Genomic DNA, 16,348 nt, shown 5'->3' on the forward strand with positions numbered 1-16,348 from the left:
TACAGTGAGAATATTTATTGAGAATGGCTCATTACAAACAAAATATATTTATGTATAAAATCCTCTGCTATGCAAAAGATCCCTCTCACCTTCCTGTGGCTAGAGTGAACACCACCACACAGTTCCTGTGTGGCCTCAAAGCCGACAGTGGGTGTCACATGGCGCTGATGCCAAGGCTTTCGTGACTAGTGCAATATACCAGAGTGCCTGTGACCCTGCCTCTGTGAGCCTCCTCAGGGAGGGGATCTTGAAGACAGCAGCTCTCGGGTTGTTCTTATAGACTGTTGGCCTCTAATTTGTGCCTTGCCCTGAGAAGCCATTGTCCAGGTCCAGCGGCTGAGTATTTTTAATGTCCTAGATGGTTATGATATTCATCTCCTTTCCAGGCTTCTCTCCACCCTGGATGCTCAACTGCGCCTGTTTGTTACAGTGCAGATATTTAAACCTCTTATTCCTTTATAGTTTATGCATGTTGTATTAATAAAGTATTTGGAAAAAAAAGATATCCACCTCCTATGGAAGATCCCTTCTATGGAAGCCACCTCCCATGAGCGCCCATGAGCCCGCGTGCCATGCCTCATCCCATCCAGTTGTGAAGGCTTTACTTTCTCCTCTCCGCTAGTCTCAAGAGTTATATCTGAACCTCTTCTGAGGACACCCATACCCAGAGCTGCTATGTGGTGCTCCTGAGCTTGGAGCCAGAGTTCCTTGGGGCCCTGGGTTACTCAGCATTAAGGCAACAGAAGTGAGACCAGACTGAAACCAGTGCTGGTCTCTGAAAGCCAGAGGCTGCCTAGCCAACAGCATCTCCCTTCACACTGAGAAATAATGAGTGACTGGTCTGACTGCCCTTGTAAACACAAACCACCTCTGTCCCTCAAACTCCCGTGAGGGCCAGCTGGTGGTAGGAGAAGCAGCTACTGCCACGGCATGCCTTGAGCACTCAAACACCAAAGCCCCTGGAGCATGGGGACGGCGAGAGGCTGCTGGGGTACCATGAGGAGCGGGCTTCCAAGTCTCTTTAGGAACGGCCCATTCGCTCGTGTCTTTGGTGCAGCTTCACCACTCAGACTGCTGGCCAGGCCATGCTAGTCATCTTATTCAGAAAGACCTGGACTGGCCTATCTGCCTACGTAAAGAAGCGCTAGTGGTTTCAAAGTACCTGTATCTATTATAGTCTTACTCCCCACACAGTGGAAACTGTCTCAATAAAACGACATTCTTGCTACCAAGAACAACAAAAAAAAGACAACCCAGCTCTAGGTGATGCTACCTGCAGTGCTACGTGACATTGGCATTGCCTTTCAAGACGGAAGAGATCCAGGATTCGGTGCAAATGCTCCCAGTGTGAACACCGGGGTGGATGGGAAGCCACTGCTGTGGTAGGCACACAGGCCCCCTAGCACCCACCCTCGAAAGCTCTTGGACTTAGAGGGCAGACGCTGCTGTGGGAAGTCAAGTTGGTGAATGGAGAGGCTCTCAGAGCCCTCTTCCTGGAACATCCTCCCTGCTGTCATCCATTCAACCCCGCCTACTCCTAAAGACTTTCCATTCTATGGGAGGGTGCCTAGAAGCTAAGAAGCTGTCAGCATCCCAGGGGTCAAAGGGCCTCAGAGTGGCCATGAGGTATGCTTATGCTGCATGGTAACAAGGCCTCATAACCAGTCCCAGAGACCTGAGTCTATTGGCGGCAGGAGAGAGCAGTGATGCCATCCACCATGGCCCAGAGCCCGGCCTGGAATTGGATTGCTTTCCCCAAACAACTTCTCTCTCAGGGTCCCTGCCTCTCTCCTTGCAAGTCAGACTTGAGGCCTTCCTCTGAGCTCAGCTGGAGTCAGACTTAAGGTCTTGAGAGATACTCCCTAAGATACTCCCCTTAGACGCTCTTGAGTTGTCTCCAGCAACAGAAGGTGTTTGGGATAAGTGGCATAATGACACTGGTGGACAAAGCAGTCACAGAGTTCCCAGAGGCTTTGTCAAGGAGCCCCAGCAGCCCCGGGTGTGGGAATCCTGAGTGGGTCTGACTCGGGTAGGACTCAGGTTCTGAGGGCCTGGCATGCCAGGCTCCTGCTGTCAGCTGTCCAGGTAGACAAAGAGGATGTCCTCATCTGTGCCATAGCTGGTTCTGGCCTCCTCGAAGTTACTGGTGCTGGTGCTGCACATTCCTGCCAGGTGTGGGAAAGACAGAGTCGGGTCAGTGGGTGACCGCATGGGGTTTGTGTTCTACCTGTCTTGCCACCTCCTGCCTTAAGCCTTCCAACCTTAGGAAACCTTTCTTGCCTATTCTGGCCTTCTTGAGTTAGTTCTTTCTTTTGACACCTTCCCAGTTTAGTAGACAGAGAAAGTGAGGCCCAGAGAGAAGAAAAAGTATGCTAAGTATGTTAAGTATGACACGCAGATGGTCAGGGCAGTCCTCCACGCCACGGCCTGAGGACAGCGGGCAGTCTGGCAGATTATCTAGTTTGTGTGCTGGCTACAGCCGGTGGAACACAGCTATCATGGTGGGGACCCGAGCAGTAGAATCAAGCTGGCAGTGTGTGCGGAGAGGAGGCTGGAGGCCAGGACAGGGGCAGGTTTGTTTGTATGACTAGAAGGCAAGCCCAGAGGGGTACAGGCTTTGGAGAGAGAGACATGGGCCATACCAGTCTGAAAGGAGGAAGTTTGTGTTAACACATGCCACCCTGGACCACCTGCCCCAGGACTCACGGTCAGCATAGGCCGGGTTGTTATAGAAGATGCAACCAGTAGCCCTGTTGTAGCCACGCAGAACGATGAAGTGGCCCTGGTAGTCAGGGGTACGGCAGAAGCAGCGGTGGCCACTGGGAGTGAAGCAGCAATACTTGACGGGGCTGGAGCACAGGTCACAGTGCAGTACCCCGGAGTTCACCAACACGATGGCCACGTGGCCCTGCGCCAGGTGTGCTTGGATGTCCTGTACACTCACTGTGCTGTGGACCAGGAGGGAAGTTGGCCAGTGCCAGTGGGCCCTTGTCCCCACCTTCCAAATTGATGTCCCCAAGTTTATACCCATCCCCAGTGGTAAGATACGTCCTTGACTTGTCTGCCCTCTACCCTGAGCCCCCTACAAGTGGTCATGTCCTGGCTCGTCACTGTGACCCAGGAAAGCTGGGTGAGGAGGCTTACCATTTCTCCACGCACACCTTGCAGGCCTTGGCTTGTGCAAACAGCTGGTTCACCCGGGTCTCCTCAGTGTCAAAGTGCTTCCTGTAGAAGGACTGGAGCAAGGGCAGACTGGAGTGGTCACCCGTCCCGGATGTACACTCCCCATTCAGATGAGGCAAAGAGCAGGTTACAGAATAGCAGCATGAGGGGCCCTACCGACAGGCAGGTGGCTCTACCCAGCATGCCCAGGAAGAAGGCTGTGGCTGTCCCTGGCTGGAGTGTGGGCAGGGCCATGCAGAGGGTGAAAAGGATGCTCAGGAGATGAAAGAGCAGAAGATTTGGATGAGCTCTCTGAAGAGGACTGGTCAGGCTGCTCTCTGGTAGACATGAACAGTAGCCTAAAGCAAAGGATCAAGGAGGGCAAGGCTGCCCTTCCAACCCCCACCAGGATGGCTCAGTCACAGCCCAGGGTAGCCAGGCATGATTTACGAAACAGACTCTGCTTGGTGCTGGGACCTCACGTGACCAGAGCCCCAGGAGGCAGGCCAAAGACATTCTGTTCTCAGGTCCCCTTTTTCTGTCTTAAGATTTAGTAGCCTTATTTACCTGGCATGGAAGATTCAAAGAAGAATTAGGCTGACTGCCACTGGCTACCATGTGACAGCCCCTTTGCCAACAAGGCCAGCAGAGACCCTGCCAAGACTTGGTGCTTAGGCCAAGATCGCCTCAAGGGCAGGTAAGACTGGCTCTGGCTTTGCAAGGGGACAGAATACACCGGTGTGTTGGCATAGCCATTTACAATGGCATTATTTTTTTAAGAGGGAATAAAAACCGGCAGAAAAGCAGACAGACAGACAATACATGTTGTTTTTCCAGAATACCAATCACCCTGGTGAGAACAAAGAAAACAAGCCAATGATAGTCGTGCAAATCAGAGTTCGACTCCACAGCCTTCGACCTGTCCTATGCTGCATAAAGAAAGATGCAGAAGGCCAGGACTCAATGTGCAAATGTTCCGTGGAGCCTAGATCTCACAGTCACCAGTCTGTAGTCTATCTGCCACTGCCATTTGTCTCTCTACACCCATGCATTGCTCGAGTGTCCGGGATTTGATCCTTTACTCTTCTGGGATAACTGGGCGACCTATACCTCTGGTTTTCCGTGTGAAGAAGGCCCAGAGGGTAGCTGCTCACCTGGTTCTTGTAGCCCTTGTCAACACCCAGAGTCTGGGTGCAGAAGCGGTGTCTCACACCGAAGTGGCGCATCAGGTAGGCCAGGTCGATGGTCCAGATGCTCCTGGTCAGCTGCAGCTCATGCAGGGCATTTTCAAACTCCCCATCGTCCAGCTGGCCCAGGTACCTGAAGGCAAGAGGGCAAAGAGATTAGCTTGTTCTTGAGGCAAAGCTAGACCAAGTCACCCTCCAATATGAGTGCCACAGCCGGCACTTCTGATCCTCGGAGGTCTCTGTCCTTTATCATGAAGCCACCATGGTGACTTTAGGGATCGGCAGCCTGGGACGCTGTCTGGCCCCACAGTGAATGGCCTGGGTTTGGTTCTTCCATCTCTTATGGACTATGTGGACCTGGGGAAGTTTCCGCTCTCTCTGGTTTGGTTCTTCTGTCTTTTATGGACTATGTGGACCTGGGGAAGTTTCCGCTCTCTCTCTCGCCTCATTGACTACATATCTAAGAAGCCCTTGGATCACAGAAGTGGCTCTCAGAATTTCAGGCACTAAACGTTTTATTATGCTCCATCTTTTCCAGAACTCTTAAGTATGTAAGATAGATACAGGAGAACTGATCTGGGTCTCCAGACTACCAACTAAAGACTCTTGTCCGAGGTGACGGTATTGGTCCTTTCTGGTTCAGACTATCAAGGTTCTATTATTTATGTAACATCCTGGTATCCTGATATCAGAGGGGTAGAAGATGCAGTAAGCGCCCAACCCGAACACCTGTGAATTCCTTTATCACCCCAAGCTCCCAGGCATCACCGTTCTGTTCATATTTAAACTATGACATGGCCCAGATGGAAACTGGGTCTTTTAAAGTTTCAAACAAAGCCAACCCATGCAGACATTAGATCCCATCGAGGTTACTTCCTGTTTCATCCCTGAGCCACAGCAAGTGTGGACACTCACCGAAGCACCATCCTGGAACAGGCCAGGCCACAGTCCCAGTGGTATAGTTGCTGGATGATGGGCACAGGCAGCTGCACAAAGTCCCCTGCGAAGGAACAAGAGACGTTTCATCCTCTCTGCACAGTGCCCACTAGAAACACCACTATAACCTCCGCTGAAACTCTGTTAGTCTTACACCATCAGTACTCTCCCTAAACATCAACACAGCCAGTCAGCCCTACTCAGGACCCCCCCCCCCCCCCGTGTGTATGGCAGAATAGTACCAGCTGCTGCCTCAGCATGCTCGGGTTCTTTCACATCACCAGGGCCCACTCCCCGCAACATCAGCATCTGCTGTGACCCCTCACTTTTGGGAGGGGGGGGGCAGACAAGGTCTTTGCACACATTTCCTAGCTGCTTTTGGCTTCCCATGAACTGACACCCACCCCTGGACCTCAATTCTTCTACAGTGCTGCCCCTTGCAGCTGTGTCCCAAGGGGTCCTGGCTCTAAAGTTTCCAGAAGGAGCAGCAGGGGAAGACCACAGCTAGGAAGAGGGAACTGTCACACAAGCTAGGTAACTAGACTGCTCCTCCAGAATCCAGCTAGTATTGACCCTGGGCAAACCTCTCAGTCCACGGTCCAGGCTGTGAAGAGGAACTGAAAGTGCCACACCTAGGCATTCTGGTACCATTGGCTGACTGGAGGAGCTGCCTGTCTTCTGCTCACTGGATCGAGTTTTGCTATGCCTGAAGTAGGGGACTTGGTCTGATTTGGTCAACAGATTAAAAACTATTTTCCAAGAGCCTGGCACTTGTACTGCAGTACAGAGACAAGCAGCACAGCAAGGTCCTGTCCAGGTGCGCAGCAAGGACAAACAGATAAACAGACAACCAACAGCTCAGGTAGAAAAACAATAGGTATGCCTCAGAGAACACAACAGGGCTGAGGAACAACAGCACACTCTGAACTGAGGCCCTGAGGGGAGGCCGAGCTGGCGTATGACCTGCAGCAGCTTAGCTCGTGAACACGGACAAAGTTCAGTCTAGCTGGGTATGATGACACAAACTTAAAATCCCAAGACTTGGAGGCTAAGACAGTAAGGCCAGTCTGGGCTATAGAATGAGGCCTACATGTTCGTTCTCTCTCTCTCTCTCTCTCTCTCTCTCTCTCTCTCTCTCTCTCTCACACACACACACACACACACACACACACACCATACAGGAGAGAGAGAGGGAGGGAAACACAGTTTAAGGAACCAGAAGGGACTTCTCTGTACTGGTCACCACTTCACTTACTTGACACATGAAAACCCAGTCCACTTGCATTCCCCTGTGAGGATTTCTGGGATCTCCCCTGGGCCAAGTGTCTAGCTCTGTGCAAAGTCAGACCGGGAGCCCACCTACCAGATCAGCCTCTTTCCCATCACTCCCTCTGCCTGTGTTAGACAGGCGTGACATTCACTAGCCAGAGACTTTCTCCTGGCTCTTCTGACCTGGTGTCTGAGTTTAAACCTCTTGCTCTCCCATGTCTTCAGGTACTGGTTAAAATGCCACTATTTCTATGGCTAACCTAACCCCAGGCAGGCCAGTCCCCATCTCTCCAGTAATCCCCGGGGTAATCTTTTAAGCCTGAGTTCACGCTGAAGGTCACAAAAAGCAGCCCTTAAATAGATTTTATCTGTAGCCTGCTGGACAGGGACTCCTGATTGTTCCTGGCCGTTCACCTTCAGGTGTGCCTGTGGGAGGCCGGATGTTTGCCACCTGACATTTCTGTGTCTGCTTCCTCCTCTGAAATGGGCCACCACTGAGGCAGCTCACACAATGCCACAAATAAATAAAGCAACAATTGGCATAATGCTTTCGTAGGAAATCACATGAACCACCTGCACAGGGCCCAGGTAAAGCTGAGGCTTCATACCCTTCATCCCTTTACCCCAGGCACCTCTAAACCTAAGTCTTTCCTTTTGCCATTTTGTAAATTCAGTCTTGCCCGTCCCCCTCCCAAATCCTATTCAAATCCTATTCTCTCACCTGTCCAGCACACAACAGCCAGAGGCATTTCATCTACAGTTTCTAATCTTTAAAGTACTTCAAAGCTGGGTGTGTTGGCACACACCTTTAATCCCAGCAGTTGGGAAGCAGAGGCTGGCGGGATCTCTCTGAGTTAAAGGCCAGCCTGGTCTACAGAGAAAGCTCCAGGACTGCCAGGGCTACACAGAAAAACCCTGTCACAAAAACAAACAAGTCCTTGAGATGGGCAGATGGCTCAGTAGATATAGACCTCCAGCGTTGTGGACCTGAGTTCAGATTCCCAGTACCCACAACCACCTGTAATCCCAGCAAGCAGATAGATAGGAAATCTCCAGAGCAAGTTGACTAGCCAGATTAGCAGAAACAGCGAACTCAAATTGAATAAGAAACCCTGCCTCAACATGTGAGGTGGAGATGGTCATGAAGACACCTGATGTCAGTCTTGGGTTTACGCACACACGCATATAAGACACATACAAAAAAGTGTGAAAACGTGCTGATAAATGACGTTCTCACTGCCCCCAATATGTACTATTTTTTTTTGTTTGTTTGTTTTGTAACAGGGTCTTAGGAGGCGTGGGGCGTCCTCAAACTTGATAAGTAGCCAAAGGTGACATTGAACTTCTGATCCATCTACCTCCACCTCTTAAGGGATTACAGGCGTGTGCCACCATGCCTAGTTTTCTGTGGTAGTGGGGATGGAACCCAGGGCAATCACTATCTCATCTCCAGCCTTCTACAAAAGCCTGCAGGTCCCGCCTCAACCTGGGTCCCCCAGACTCACTTCAGCTTCGTCTGTTCAGTTGTCCTATGGAGCCTGCAGTCTGAACTGTGCTGGAGCCATCTTTGCACATGTGCCACCCTCGGTCTGGAACTCTTTTTCTCTCTGCTGTTCTTAGCATTTCAGCCTTGGTTCAAGTCTCTTCAGGGTTTTTTTCTGACTGCATCTGATAGCTGAGAAGGGTGTTTCTTCCTGAGAGCCTGTCTGTGTCACTTGGTGCTTAGCAAAAGTAACCCAAAAAGTTGCTGTCACCTCACCAAGTCTTGAGCTTCCCGAAGAACAGTGATGCTTGAGCCTACATCCCCCATCATCAAAACTCACATTAAAACATAAACCCCACAGTGGTGGTGGTAAGAAGTTGTTGGGGCTGAAGGAGCAGAACAAACTCCACTTTGAGAGAGAACTCCATCTTAGACAGGACCTAACTAGGGGGGAGAATGCAGCCCAGCAAAGTCAAACATTCTCAACAAACTGCCTGCCCTGGTCAAAGTGACCCACCAGGGCATCCAGACAGCATCTGCTTGCTTCAAATGTCCCTGTAGGTATCTGATGAACTGCTGTTTTGAAATTCTTGTCTGCTGGTAGTCACTGTTTTAAAACTCCCCTATATCCTAACCAACGAATTCAGAAGTTACTTTTACCCAGTCCCAGAATGCCAAGGCCTGTGCCATTCTGCCTGCAGCTTTTCCCTTTAAAATCCCTTACCCTGAAGCTTCGGGGCCATTCTCCCCCACCCCTGCAGCAGTGTGTTAGATTACATCCGAGTTAGCTAACTTGGAATCAATAAACCCCAGTGTGTTTGTATCAGATACTGGCTCTGTGGTAGTCTTGTTTGGGCGTCCTGTGGTGCAGGCACAACAGGTCTTGAAGGGCTAGAAGGATGGCTTAGCAATTATGAGTACTGGCTGCTCTCCCAATGGAACTAGGTTCAGTTTCCAGCACCTACATGGTGGCTCACAACCAGGTATAGGGGGGTCTCCAGCATCCACTTCTGCCCTCCAGGGTACACAGACAAACCCACAAGCAAAACACTGATACACACAAAATAAACAAATCTTTAAATAAGAAGTTGGGTCTTTAGGGAAGTAATTCAGTCATGAGGACTCTGAATCTGTGCCTTACAAAGGGTCAGGAAAAATAACTTAGGCTGTGTCTTTCCACCTTGACGAAAGTAACTTTGGGGGAAAGGGTTTAATTTAGGTCACAACTTTAGGTTATATCATCATGTCTGGAAAGTCACAGTCATAGGAGACAGCCAATCACACCACATCCAAAATCAGGAGCAGATGGGAAGAATACACGCATGCCTCTGCATATCCCCTTCCCCAGCTTCCTATCAGTCTGGGGCCCAGCTCAGGAAACAGAGCTGCCCGCATTTAGGGTGAGTCTTCCCAGTTCAATAAACCCATTAGGAAAACCCCTCACAGGCAGACCGACAGGCCAATCTAACCTAGACAATTCCTTAGTAAGACTCTCTTCCCACATGGTTATCCATTATGTCCGGCTGACAATTAAAACTAAAAAGCTGGAGATGGCTCAGCCGCTAAAAAGTACTTGATGCTTTTGCAAAAGACCCAGGCACAGTTTAGTTCCAAGCACATACAGAGGCTTACAGCTGTAACTCCAGTTCAAGGCGTTCTGATAGCCTATTCTAGCCCCTGAGGGCACCTGTGTGCACATACATACAGACAAAACACTTAAGACCTATAAAATTTTATAAAGGAAATCTAAGAAAGAAGGGAGAGAGGGAGGGAAGGAGGGAGGGAGGGAAGGAAGGAAGGAAGGAAGGAAGGAAGGAAGGAAGGGAGGGAAAAAAAGCTAACAGTCATAGGTCTTTTTCTTTTTGTCCTTCTGATATTCTGCTATGCAAGGTCTCCCTCTTTCTTTCTGTCATGTGGGCATATCTAGAGAGGTGTCTATAAGGAACAGATGGATCTTGTACTGAACTTACCAGCACCCTCATCTTAGAATTCTCAGCCTCCAGAACTATAAGAAAATAAGTTCCTGTTGTTTATAAATCATTCGGTTGTGCAAATGGACTAAGACACCAGGGAACTTGCTGGTCTTGTTTGCTGTTTCCTTGCCTAGTATCTGATGCTTCGTAAATAACCCATCATTATACTTGAGGCTGGAGGTGTAGCATTGTCAGGGACCTAGGTTCAATCCACAGTGCTACAAATTTTTTCTTAAAAAAAAAAAAAAAGGAAGGAAGGAAGGAAGAAAGTCATACTGAAGAAACTGTGACAGGCTGTGGGCAAACTAAGGTGATGTAAACCTCGGTCTCCAGAGACTCCTATTCTAAAACAGTTCACCACAATATGCTAGTGGAAAACTCTTGCAGGGTGTGGCACTATCAAGATGGGTGTCTTCCCTTTCCAGAACCCTCACTGAGGCTGTAAATGGCCTTTTTGCTCTGATCTACTCAGGCTGATTTCCACCCAGCTTTTGTTTTTATCTAACCAGTGATCCGGAATGTGGCATTCTCATCTCTGACACCCAAATGCTCTGCTCCCCGCTCTCCTCCTCCTACTCCACAACCTGCTCATAGAGAGGGCATCTGCTTTTTCCCTAGTCAGTCCGAGAACTCTAACAGGCAGGTAGGGCCAAAGCTGCATTTGCCTCTTCCCAGCCTTCTCCTACAGCTGGCATTCAGATAGGCTGTTGAATAAGTCTGTTTGTTTAAAGCTCTACCCCTTCAGATGCCTACATGTCTCTACAATGCCCATGAGTGCTAGGCTTCCAGATCACAACCCTCTGTTGGAGACTCCCTCCTCATTCCTTGGCGTATGCTCTGGCTCTAATTAGTGGGGCCATGCCTTCTCTCACACTGAGAAAATGTGGGCTAAGACAGTTGCTCTTCAGGGTCCTAAGAGACTCAGCTGTCCCTCATCTTTCACTCAGCCTTAACACCCCTAGAGTCAGAGGCCTCATGCGGCAAACATTCCTGCTTGGCTATCCTGATCTTGGCATAGGCCAGATGTTTTCTGGAAGTAGGTGATAAGTGTAGGCGAGGTCTTGGCATTTGTCCAGATAACAGCTTTAGCATCCAGAGCCCGAGACCACTGCTGATATCGACGCCTAAAAACAAGACACAACCTGACCCTACCTGACAGCTAGGGTCTGCTGTGGTTGTCCGGCTGTCACTAGAGAAGGAAGGCTGTCAACTCTCCCGGGACGCTTTATCCCTCTCAGCCTCAGCCTGTTCAACTTAAAGAGTACAAATGACAGCAGCAGCCTGCTTCCGCGGGATTTATGAAAACTAATGCTCCATCGTCTATAAACACTTTACCGCTCTATCTACCTCTCGGCGCCCTGCACAAGCGAGCCACTATCTGCCGAGGCTAAGAAAGGGAAACTATCTTGTCCAAGTTCACAGTTAGACAAGTGGAGGAGTAAAAATGAAAATCCCAGGATAGGTCTAAGTCCTGCTCCAGGGTACAACCGGAAGGAATCACTCCCTGAACGTGCTATTACTCTCCAACTGACACTAAAGGGTTTGGGTCCCAAACCCCTCGGCCCCTCCCATGAGATGGCACCTCGCCGGAACAGTTTATTAATATCAACTATTGCTCCACCATGACTGCCAGGTTTCCCCACTTCTTCAGCAAGCAAAGGGGCCCGGGTTTCCTCAAGGCGGAGGGAACCAGAGAACAGTAGTAAGACAAAAGCGCTGCGTTTGGGAAGTCGGAGAAAAAGCCCTTCCCTTTGCTGAGGGCTCTTAGGCCGTTATTTCCCTCTTCTGAGCCCCAGGCTTTCCACAGTTCCCCCTGGGAACAGGATCACGCAACACGGTTCAAGCAGGACTAGTTGTTTCTGGGGAAGGTAGTACCTTTGCCCCTTGGACTTTGCTACTTGACTGCTCTCAGAACTCCCCGAGGTTCCAGCCCCGGGAGACTCAGAAACAACCAGAAGTGGAGGACAGGAGCTGAGAAGGAATAGCCACCTAGCTAAGGTCCACCAGAAGCTTCCAGGCTGGGCTGAAGCCGCAGAAGGCCCAAGGTCGCACGCCCAGACCCTGCCCAGCTCTAGGGCGGAGTCCCCCCCCCGCCCCCCCACGATTCCCCCGGTGAGGGCAAGGCCCTTTTGAGAGGCACTGACCGGGCTCGAGCGGCTGCCCCGCTGCCTCTGCCTCCGTCCTCATGACCCGGCTGGCGCAGGGCGCCCATGGCCCCGGCCTGGAGCTGATGGCAGCTGCGACTTCTGCTGGGCAGCAAGCGCGGCCAGTGTGGGGAGAGATCGGCCGCCGCCAACGCCGCCGCCTCCGCGGTTCGGAGTGCGGTAGGCGGGGGCTAGGCCACCTCAAGCCACTCCTCGTCCCTTCCAGGGCTGGGATCTGGAAACCCGCCCTTTGCCTAGGCCGCGCCTCTTCCCTTCCGCCCACTTCTCTTCCATAAAGAGACCAGTGGGGGCCGCCCCTTCCCCGGAAGCCCCGCCCCTCGCGATCCCCGCCCCCAAGGCCCTTCCGTAGCGACGTGGGCTCCTCCCAAAACTCCCTCCGTTGGCTTGCTCCATCGTAGCCTCAAAACCCCGCCCCTCTCAGTGTCTCATCGGAATTCCTGGGAATCCTTTCCTGACTCCCTTTAGGTCTTATCCATACTATGAATAATAAGAGTTCCCCATGCTCAGTGCGACCCTTACCTGATGGCGACCAGATCCAAAGCTTAACTTCCTAGTCCAAGCTGCACTTCCTGTCACCCCGGCGCACTGGGCTCAAGCCTCGATCCCACCCAGTCCGTCCTTGTTGTACTGCGTAAGTGCGTCCCCATCTTCCTTTCTGGGCTCGAGGATTGACGTTTCCCACCGTCCGTGGGTCCTCTCCAGTGCCGGAACATAGTGCTAGAGCCCTCGTTTCTCAGCCGGCGGGAGTAAGGAGAAAGCAGGAAAAGGAGGATCCCTGCGCACGGCATTCTGGGAGCGCGTGGTATTCTGGGTACCCGGGGCCCGCCATTCCCTCGCTTCACGCCTTCGCTTCTAACGTTTTTTCCAGAACCGTAAAGGAGCCTGCAGTTTCTTGGCGAGGAGCGGCGACTGACTGGTAAGAGGAGGGCGAGGCTCCCCTAGAGGGTTAGGGGAAGGAAGGAACCCTGGAGAGGAGTTCAGCGGGGCAGAGTGGAGGAGAAGAAGCCCAGGCCGATCCAAACACTGTCTCGCTAGCGCTTGGATCGGTTAACTGATTTACGCATAGCCTGCGCGTTCCGAGCCTTTCCGAGTCACCGATTTTTTACGTTGGAAGCAGTTATTTCTTACAAATGACCTCCTTTCCCTCGGGATCATCGTTTTCCACGTCCTTTGCATCCCTGTCTCCACTCTCCTCCCGGCACTGGCCCTCCATGCTCTCGACGCTGCTGCAGAAGTTATAATAGTTTGCTCTGCTGCAGAAGCTCTATGTTTGATCCACTTTGCAGATGCTGCTATTTTTTTTAAGCTTTCGGCTATAGCCCTGCTGTAGTTCGCCGCCGCTTTCGCCATAAAGTCCACGCAGCTAAGGGTTCTCACCAAGAGAGACTGCGTTTAGCATCCTTATAGTCACGTGAACATAGGTGATATGTTCATCAGAATTATAGAAGCCTGTGTATAGTCTCTGCCTTTTACTGAGATAAAGTTTGTCCTGATGGTCTCATGATGAGCATTTCCTGTTTGTATCACTTTGTGGGCACCTTCATTCTTTGTCCTCACCTTTAGTGAGACGGCAAAGCCGAATTGAAATCATAACCTCCGCTAGTTTCTCTGGGTTTGGGTCTGTATCTACTATAAGGTACTGTGACTTTTGGTTCCAAATGTGGTTGCTGGGCACTTGGACTATTACTAGTGTGACTGGGGACTTATTTTTTAATTTTGTTTGAATAACTGAATGGGAGCCAATGATTATTTACACCTCGGGTCCATATCATAGTTTGGTGAATATAAAGGGACACGTGTTTGGAAATAGAAAGGAACACTCTTCGTTCCCACTAGCTTCCTCTGTCCAGCCAGCCATCCTTCCCCACCTCATGGCTGCATGGACTTGCCATGGTGGTGCCTTCGGACATATTTGCAGAGCTTGTGAGATGCCAGACCTTACGCTCTGAAAGATAACTGTTGTCCCTCTTCCGCTATAGCACAGGAAGAGTCCTGCCAAGATGTCTATCGGTGTGCCAATTAAAGTCTTGCACGAGGCTGAGGGCCACATCGTGACGTGTGAGACCAACACTGGAGAGGTCTATCGAGGGAAGCTCATTGAAGCAGAGGACAACATGAACTGCCAGGTACCTTGCTTTGCCCTGGGGCTGTGAAGGAACTGTGGCGTCTATCCTGGGGGATAAAAAGACATTTGGGAGTCTTGATGAAGTTATTCTCATCCGACAGCTCACTGAGTGCTTTAAGTGTGCTGGACACTCTTGAAGTCTCCGCAATTGTTTGTATGTCAGTACAGACTTGGGCTTGGGGCAGAAAAGTCACTTGACAGCCTAATAACCATATTAACAGGTGGATCCCAGCATATGGGAGGCTGAGGTCAAGGATCAAGAGGTCAAGGCCCTGTGTCTAAAGCAGCAAGTCCTATTTAACTGTTTCCTCCTGTTTGAAAGAAGTGGCGCTTCTTATAGGAGAGTCAGGCTCAAGAACCAGTGTCCATTTTCCATCACGATTTATAATTTACATTCTAAAGCTTATTGTGTGTGCTTTTTTTTTCTTGCCGAAAGTCTTATCAGATGTTTTGGTGTGTGGGGTTTTGTTTGTTTGTATGTTTGTTTTTCCTGTTAAGAACTCGAGCTTCGGAATCAAATTTGAGCCAAGCCATAATTGTTCTCTCTATAAAGTTAAGATGGAGTTGTTTTGGATCCTCTGTGCTGTAAATGCCAAGACAATTAATACACAGGAGACTTATGGGGAAGTGGCAATGAAGAATAACGGTGAGAGAGCAGGGTACATAAGTAATTAGTTACTATTCTTGTTGCTTTGATCAAATACTTGGCAAAAGCAACTTAAGGAAGGAGAGTTTATATTGATTCTCAATTTGAGGATTCAGTCTGTCACCGAGAAAGTCATGGTGGCAGGGATTTGAGAAGGCATCTGGTCACAGTGACTCTGCCAATAGGAAACAGACGAGTTCCTGTGCTTAGCCCGGTTTCCACTTTTTATTCACAGTAAGTTGGAAATTCTCACCTCAGCCTAATCTGGATAATCCCACAAATATGTTCTTGTCCCTTCAGTAATTCTGAATCCACCACGTTGATAATATTAACCATCAAAGCTTTTCAGTCCAGGGAAAGGAAGGCCGATGGAACAAAAAGAGCCTCAGACTGTAGCTTATTGCTGAGGAAGTTTCATCTAAGTAAAAGGAGTCTCAGGAGGCAGAGACGGATTATTAGCTCTGGTATTTCTGCTGTGATCAGTCACTGGTAGCCTGTGGGGTGGCTACCTCAGAGTGAGTGCCATCCGTGGTGGATCTACAGAATGTCAGCTGGAGGCTGTAGCTCCATATATTCCACCCAGCCTGTTGTCTTCTGAAGTGGGGGGAAAGGTATCCCAGGCTGTTCCAGGTCTAATACCCATATCTTGGAGTTGTTACAGAGATCAGATAACTTGTGTGTTTGCAGGGCCTGGCTCAGTGCTTTGTGTGTTATAACTCTTGGAATATATGGTTCCTGTTACTATATTCCATGTGAGAGAAAAGAAAGGTTTGAAGGGTAAAGTTCCTTATTTAGGGTCATACCTGTGAGTTAGGTGGCCTGACTATTACCATTAGGGTATGAGTTACTTCCTGTAGCTGTGATAACACACTGTCAGGAGTTTAGTTTGGCTCACAGTTCCAGAGAAATGGTAACAGAAGCAGAAAGCTGAGCACTTATATTTTCAATAGAAAGCTTGAAGCAATGTAGTACTACACAACAGGAAAAAAACCCGACATCTTGAAATTTGCAGGCAAATGGATTGAGCTAGAAAACATCATTTTAAGTGAGGTAACCCAGACCCAGAAAGACAACTATCATATGTACTCACTCATAAGTGGTTTTTAAACATAAAACATAGAAAACCAGCCTACAAATCACAATCCCAGAGAACCTAGTCAACAATGAGGACCCTAAGAGAGACATACATGGATCTAATCTACATGGGAAGTAGAAAAAGACAAGATCTCCTGAGTAAATTGGGAGCATGGGGACCTTGGGAGAGGGTTGAAGGGGAGGAGAAAGGCAGGGAGGGGAGCAGAGAAAAATGAAGAGCTCAATAAAATCAAAAAAAAGAAAAGAAGAAGAAGAAGAAAGCTCGAAGCAGTGAGTGCAATCTGAAAGTGTTGGGGGTGGTAATTGC

At 49.8% G+C, this 16,348-nt stretch overlaps 2 protein-coding genes across 3 annotated transcripts in view; one reads left to right on the forward strand and one right to left on the reverse strand.

Annotated features, from left to right (window-relative positions):
* Window positions 1-12,767, reverse strand: Gucd1 (guanylyl cyclase domain containing 1). Of its 2 annotated transcripts, none has more exons than XM_026785550.1 (6): window positions 12,695-12,767; window positions 5,265-5,349; window positions 4,317-4,482; window positions 3,145-3,236; window positions 2,707-2,948; window positions 1-2,165 (listed from the first exon to the last, which is right to left on the reverse strand). In XM_026785550.1, the coding sequence occupies exons 2-6, from the start codon at window positions 5,273-5,275 to the stop codon at window positions 2,074-2,076; spliced, it is 603 nt and encodes a 200-aa protein (XP_026641351.1). In that variant the 5' UTR covers window positions 5,276-5,349; window positions 12,695-12,767; the 3' UTR covers window positions 1-2,073. The 2 variants fall into 2 exon arrangements, with proteins under 2 accessions (XP_026641351.1, XP_005360246.1); XM_005360189.3 differs by lacking the exon at window positions 12,695-12,767 and adding an exon at window positions 12,155-12,358.
* The window catches only part of Snrpd3 (small nuclear ribonucleoprotein D3 polypeptide), a 17,334-nt gene continuing 13,692 nt past the window's right edge, over window positions 12,707-16,348 (forward strand). The window contains exons 1-3 of the mRNA XM_005360191.3: window positions 12,707-12,806; window positions 13,044-13,091; window positions 14,155-14,301. Of these exons, the coding sequence (XP_005360248.1) occupies window positions 14,176-14,301 (126 nt within the window). The 5' untranslated portion in view covers window positions 12,707-12,806; window positions 13,044-13,091; window positions 14,155-14,175. The remainder of the gene's footprint in view (window positions 12,807-13,043; window positions 13,092-14,154; window positions 14,302-16,348) is intronic.

The sequence above is a fragment of the Microtus ochrogaster genome, linkage group LG2 (genome assembly GCF_000317375.1).
Source record: "Microtus ochrogaster isolate Prairie Vole_2 linkage group LG2, MicOch1.0, whole genome shotgun sequence".
NCBI classification, from domain to species: domain Eukaryota; kingdom Metazoa; phylum Chordata; class Mammalia; order Rodentia; family Cricetidae; genus Microtus; species Microtus ochrogaster.

Bases quoted from the DNA above. Each gene is read 5' to 3' on its own strand.
- Gucd1 (XM_005360189.3), bottom strand. From the start codon at position 12,197: ATGAGGACGGAGGCAGAGGCAGCGGGGCAGCCGCTCGAGCCCG. The intron at 5,350-12,154 runs GTCAGTGCCTCT...GTTCCTTCGCAG, and splicing joins GGGGCAGCCGCTCGAGCCCG to GGGACTTTGTGCAGCTGCCT. The intron at 2,949-3,144 runs GTAAGCCTCCTC...CCTGGTCCACAG, and splicing joins AAGGTGTGCGTGGAGAAATG to CACAGTGAGTGTACAGGACA.